Genomic DNA, 5,912 nt, shown 5'->3' on the forward strand with positions numbered 1-5,912 from the left:
CAGGGAGTCATCCTGGGTAAGCCAAGCTGTTGATGCTATCACTGCTCAAGCACCTGTGTGTGTGTGTATATATATATGTGTGTTTGTTTGTTTGTGTGTGTGTGTGTGTGTGTGTGTGTGCCCCCTCTTCACTACAGAGTCAGACCCCTGCTTGTAAAAAAACTACAGTGATTGCTTTTCATCCTGTGACCCACAGGCACGCACACACTCTTGCCTCTTTCTCAGGAAGTTAGTTTATACCCTTTAGTCAGACTCATATGGACAAGCATGTACACCATGTATATACACACACACAGGAACTAAGTTAAACCTCTTAAACAGACTTCCTCTGCAGCCTATGGTTTGTGAGCACTCTAATGATGCATATAAACACAAGGCGCCTTATGAGAGCATCCCATGTGATACTATCACAGGCTTTCAGTCCCTTTGGTTTTATGAACCATGTGTTTTTAGTTGATGCCGTTAGTTATTTCTTTTGTCTTAATAAGTGGTATGATTCTTTTTTTTGTGTCAAAAGTTGAAATAACTCAGAAGAAATGTGTCATAAGGGATGTTCTTTTCATTCAAAAGAAGAAAATCAAATATGTAGGACTGAACGATTCAATGAGTAACTTTATTAGTTGTGCCCTCATGGTTCGATCAGTTTGGGTGACTCTCCTACTTCGCAGCAGCACATAGAGCAAGACCCCTGAATATTAACTGATTGATATCAATTTTGAATTTGAACATATCTTCCCAGTTCGATGAGTTAAAGTTCTGCGTTTATAGGGGAAGGACCATACGACGTGTAACTTTTAAAAAGTATTTAGAAATACATTTTTTACATACAATACATTTGTTTGCATTCCAGAAAGTGTTTTCTGTTTAAAACTCAGAATGTAACGACGGATAATATTATTGCATGCAAATCAAGCAATGAAAGTGTGAAGGCGCGCGCGCCTTCATTCTGACCACGTCTTGTTCTCTTTGGTTCGGCACAGTGTATGACGTCACACGTCGGGATACCTTCACCAAGCTCGACACCTGGCTCAACGAGCTCGAGACGTACTGCACACGGAACGACCTCGTCAAAATGCTTGTGGGAAATAAAATTGATAAGGTGAGTGTGTATGTGGTTCTGCATCAAATGTTTGTGTTGACTCGAGAGGAGCAGCACATCAGGATATTTAATTCAACTTGTACCGTTTGGTTTGGGTTGAGCTTCAATGACCAACAACATTCACTTAATGTTCACTTTTTTGACAAATTTTAAAATAGTTTTTCTGTATCTAGATATGCAAAGAACAGTTATTCCACAGAACAGTAAAAAAACGAAATTGCCAAAAGTAACTAGAATCACCTTCCAACCAGTTGACAGATTACAGAACTAAATAACCGTGGCAGACCCACTTTCATATTTCTGGCAGCTGGTCCTTCACCAGGATACCAGAATCAGTCAGTGGGGATAAAAATGGCCACTAAGTAGAGCATTATGAATTTATTGTGTCCTGTTCTTTGTCTGTGAAAATCACTTTTCCTCTCTGCCCTGTGACCACAGTAGCTGACAGCTCCGCCCGGCAGACCTCAAATAAGCCATTACCTCTCCTTTTGTTTTAGGAAAACCACGAGCTAGACCGGGCTGAAGGGCTGAAGTTTGCAAGAAAACATTCCACGCTTTTTATAGGTGAGTCGGGAGGATTCCCTGCTCTACAAAGACCTGCTGGGCATGATCTACAGCAGGCGCTTACACGGGGGAAACAGCCTTTTGAAATAACTATCATACTTGTTGAGGAATGCTTGCATAGTTCTATTAATAAAACGGGCGTCGCATATCACTTTCTGCGCGCTGTCTTTTCCCCCTGTAGTTTTATTTTTCTAATTTGTCAGTCGTGACTTTAACTTATTTAAACACCTAGTTTTAATCTTCCACGTACCGAAAAATGTCATTTAAGAAATGTTTGTGGAAATCGAAATATTTCACTCGGATCTTTCAAAGTTCTCCATGTCATTTCAAAAATGTATTAATTGTGATTTGGCTTGATTTAAATGAGATTGATTTCTTTATGCCGTGGTTATTACGATTCTAAAGTTTCTGGATACCGTTGTGTTGTGGGGCAGGTGTTGACTTTATCCCCTAATAACCTCCAAGGGTTCACTATTAGTGTCTGATGTTGACAGTTATTGTTGAGACATTTTCCACCCCTCCGCTCTGAGAGCCCAAACAGATGATGACATCAAGATGCAGACTACGGATCTGTATCTCATCTTCTTTTCCGCGTTCTCTTTTAATCCACTTCACTTTTTTCTCTTGTTTTTTCCCCCCCTTTACTCCTTTCGCCTCTCCTCCCTTCTCCTTTTTATTTTCCCTCCCCATCGACACTCCGTTCTCCCAGAGGCGAGTGCAAAGACCAGGGACGGTGTTCAGTGTGCGTTCGAGGAGCTGGTGGAGAAGATCATCCAGACTCCCGGCTTATGGCAAACCGAGACCCACGGCCGAGGGGTCCAGCTCACCGACGAGGACGCGGGAGCCGGACGCTGCAGTGGCTACTGCTCCCTGGTCTAGACAACGCATGATAATACATTCACACACACGCACACGTTCAGAACATACATGTGAGTACCACACACAGCATACACACTTGAAAAAACAGCCCCTCCCACAGTGTGCTGTCCTTAACTGAGCACCCTCCTCAGACATGTAGGCAGTGGAGGGTTGACAGTCCACACACACACACACTACCTGTGATCACACACACACTACTTTTTTGCACACACCGCTTTAACAGCGCTGCGCTTAAATGCCAATGCAGCTCAGCCTTCCTCTAAATGGAATTAGAGTGAGTTTTCCTCTCCTGTTTTGTTTTGAGTTATTTTTTTTTTTTTTTGCAGTTTGGGGTCCCTTGGTCAACTTTTTTTTTTAAACATTCTCACTTCGTACATATGAAGGGAATCTAAAAGTACAAACCAAAGCTCATCAGGCACACGGCTAAGTGTCTGAAGTATGACAACGAGAATGATAAAAAACCTTTTGACCGAGGGTTCTCCCTTGTCTCCAGCATGCTTATTGTCCTCGGAGCACCTCGCCTCAGTGAGCACATCTGTATCAACGCAGGGCCGACGTTTCTCCGTCTTGTGTCTGTCTTTTGCTTTATCCTGACCCCCCCCCCCCCCGACTCTATGAACATCATGCTGCTGATGGAGAAGCTAATCAAGCCAAGCCGTCTTGTTTTCCATCTCACCACTCTTGAAAGACTGTGATCACGTGTCTCTGTTGTCCACACAACTGCCTCATTTCTTCAGAGTATAATAGAGTTACCAACTGTCTGGAATGATGTTTTACTACTTTTATTGACTTGGACTTCAAACTTTTTGGTGTGTTTGGAAGAGTGCATAAATCCAATAGATTGGCAGGAGCAAGCTTTCCACTGGGTGCCGAAGAAGAGGAAACCTCTTTAAAATCGCACGCTTTTGTAGTAACGAGTTGCTTTAATGGAGTGCGACCTACTGGCAGTCCCTCACTCAGACAGACAATATCAGTAATAACACGAGCACTACCGTGGTTTTTCATAAAGATCCCTTTGACTGGACAGAGACAAAGGAAAAGTGTTCAATATTAGACAGTGCAGTGAGTCATGAGGGTGTTTCCACTGAATTTGGAAAATCAAAGAAAAAGCTGTGCGCTCCACATTGCTAATGGATTCCACAGCACTCCTATCTCTCTGTTTGTATCCCAGAAGCAGTTCTAAATGTACTGTAGCCCTGACCTCTGACCGTGTTTGTAGTATTCGAGTGCTGGTGTGTGTTCTGGGAATTGTAGTTCTGAGAGTTTGATCTTGTAACAGGGATGGTGAAAACGACATGGATTCAAGCATGTCTTATCACAAATTGAATTTTCCTTTTTTTTTTTTTTTTTTTTTAATCTTTTTAACTTTGGGGAACTCTGCGTGCCATTTATTTGTGTTTGTTTGTCCAGTGAATGGCCTTCAGAGGCGTATTTACCTTTAACACGTTAACTTATACTTAGCTGAAAATAAAACAATGCTTACCATTTGAATTTAATGGTATAAATAAACAAAAAGGAAGTAGGCTTTTACTTATTTAACTGGTATAGCTTTCTTTTTTTAATCTTCAGAAATATGTATAAACATGTGTACCTTGTAAATTGTGTGTATTTTAGGGATTTGGTGGGAGAATTCCTGTATGAATTGTAAAGCTGAATGTACACATATTCCACGACAAACCGCCCTATGTATTAAACTAAATAAAGATCTTTTCTAAGCGAATTCAACTGCATTGGTGTTAATGCAACTCTGAGCCGCAACATCTGTATCTCCATAGAGGTTTTATAATTATTAGGAATACTTCTTCGCTGAAATGTCCGAGTATTCAGCAGAGATGACTAATGACTGCCGTCATGGTTGCCATGTTGGAAATGTCACTGTTAGGTGATGGGTTTTTCACTCCGCGCCCTTCGCATTCCTCTGTCCCCAGAATAAAGACGTGTTCAAACAGTGTCCGAGGAACCCTCAGACGTGTGATCTATCTAAATCATCTTTTTGGCAGACTACTCGGGGAAACACCAGCGCAGGCATAACTCACTCATAACTCACTCTACCAGTGCTTTAACTGGGATGTGCATAATTCCTGGGCGATTATGAAAGGGTCGGGGCTGGCAGCGAGAGCGAGGACTCTTCCCTTTTAGCATATCCCTCATCTTCCTGCCGCAGCCTGGAAATATGTCTCGGTCAAACAACAACGGAGGCATACGGCGTAATAATGCCTTTATGTGGTCCAACCATGTGCTGATCTGTAGCGCTGCTGTTTCCTCATGCTTACACTGGAAAAACGTCAGCTACTCAAGGGGCTGAGCTGACAGATTCTATATTTCCTGTGAATAATTTACAAAGTCGGGTCGATTCGCATTACTTTTACAGCCACATCGTGTGTGTGTGTGTGTGTGTGTGGCCTTCCTGTAAGCCCCCTTCACTGCCCTTTGAAAGCTGAACAATGCTTCTATTTTAGTATACTGGAATTGTCATTTAGTGCAGAATTTAATTCTAAATGTGGCAGCAAATATATTTTTCTCTCCGTTAATTTAATATTTATTTGTCAAAACAATTGAAGAAAATAATTGCTGTTGCTGGTTCCCCACAAAGTGACGTCCTCAAATTGCTCACCCTAACCCTAGTCCCAAACTCAAAGATATTAATTCACAAACATAGAAAAGAGAGAGAAGATATTTGTTTGAGAAATTGTTTTAGTGATTAATCAGTTTTCAAAAATGTTGCAGATATATTATTATTTTTTGCCATTTTACCGGTACTATGGCAAAAGTAATTGAAAGTACTTGACATTAATGGTGTCTTGCTTTAACATTTAACTTGCCTCGTCTCTAGAAGTTAATGTAACTAGTTTAATTCGGCATTTAATCGCAGAAGTAACATATAGAACAACCTGAGGTGTCCCATCGCCGGGTCAGCCTGTCCCCTGGCTAGTGGCTTTGTGCGTCTGCACAGCAATGCTAACGTCACAAGTGCACAAATATAGGCAGCGCAGTTGCACTGGGGCCAATGCTAACATGCTGATGTTTAGTAGGTAAAGCATAATGTTCACCATCTTAAGTTTCACATATTACCATGCTGACATTTAATTGGAGGCTGATGGGAATGCCAATAGTTTTGCAGGTGTTGGACAAATTCATATTTTGACTTGGCGCCACATGAAAATCGCCTAACTTATTGCAATTGGTCCTGTGGGGGACATGAATGTCTGTACCGATTTTAATGACAATCCATCCAGCAGCAGTTGAGATATGAGGAGAAATGCCATTCTTTGGTTGACCTGGTCGCCCATAGATATACGGCGTCACTGGCAATGGGTCAAAAGTAGAAGTGTCTCTACTGTGGTGTCATACACTACCACTGGCGGCACAG

General features: G+C 41.8%; 1 protein-coding gene across 1 annotated transcript in view; it reads left to right on the forward strand.

Moving 5' to 3' along the window:
* Positions 1–4,253, forward strand: part of LOC306794402 (ras-related protein Rab-18-B) — an 8,927-nt gene extending 4,674 nt beyond the window's left edge. The window contains exons 4-7 of the mRNA XM_079292453.1: positions 1–16; positions 981–1,099; positions 1,597–1,663; positions 2,373–4,253. The exon at positions 1–16 is cut by the window's left edge and continues 57 nt beyond it. Of these exons, the coding sequence (XP_079148579.1) occupies positions 1–16; positions 981–1,099; positions 1,597–1,663; positions 2,373–2,542 (372 nt within the window). The 3' untranslated portion in view covers positions 2,543–4,253. The remainder of the gene's footprint in view (positions 17–980; positions 1,100–1,596; positions 1,664–2,372) is intronic.
* The last annotated feature ends 1,659 nt before the right edge of the window (positions 4,254–5,912 follow it).

The sequence above is a fragment of the Melanostigma gelatinosum genome, assembly GCF_949748355.1.
Source record: "Melanostigma gelatinosum genome assembly, chromosome: 20".
NCBI classification, from domain to species: domain Eukaryota; kingdom Metazoa; phylum Chordata; class Actinopteri; order Perciformes; family Zoarcidae; genus Melanostigma; species Melanostigma gelatinosum.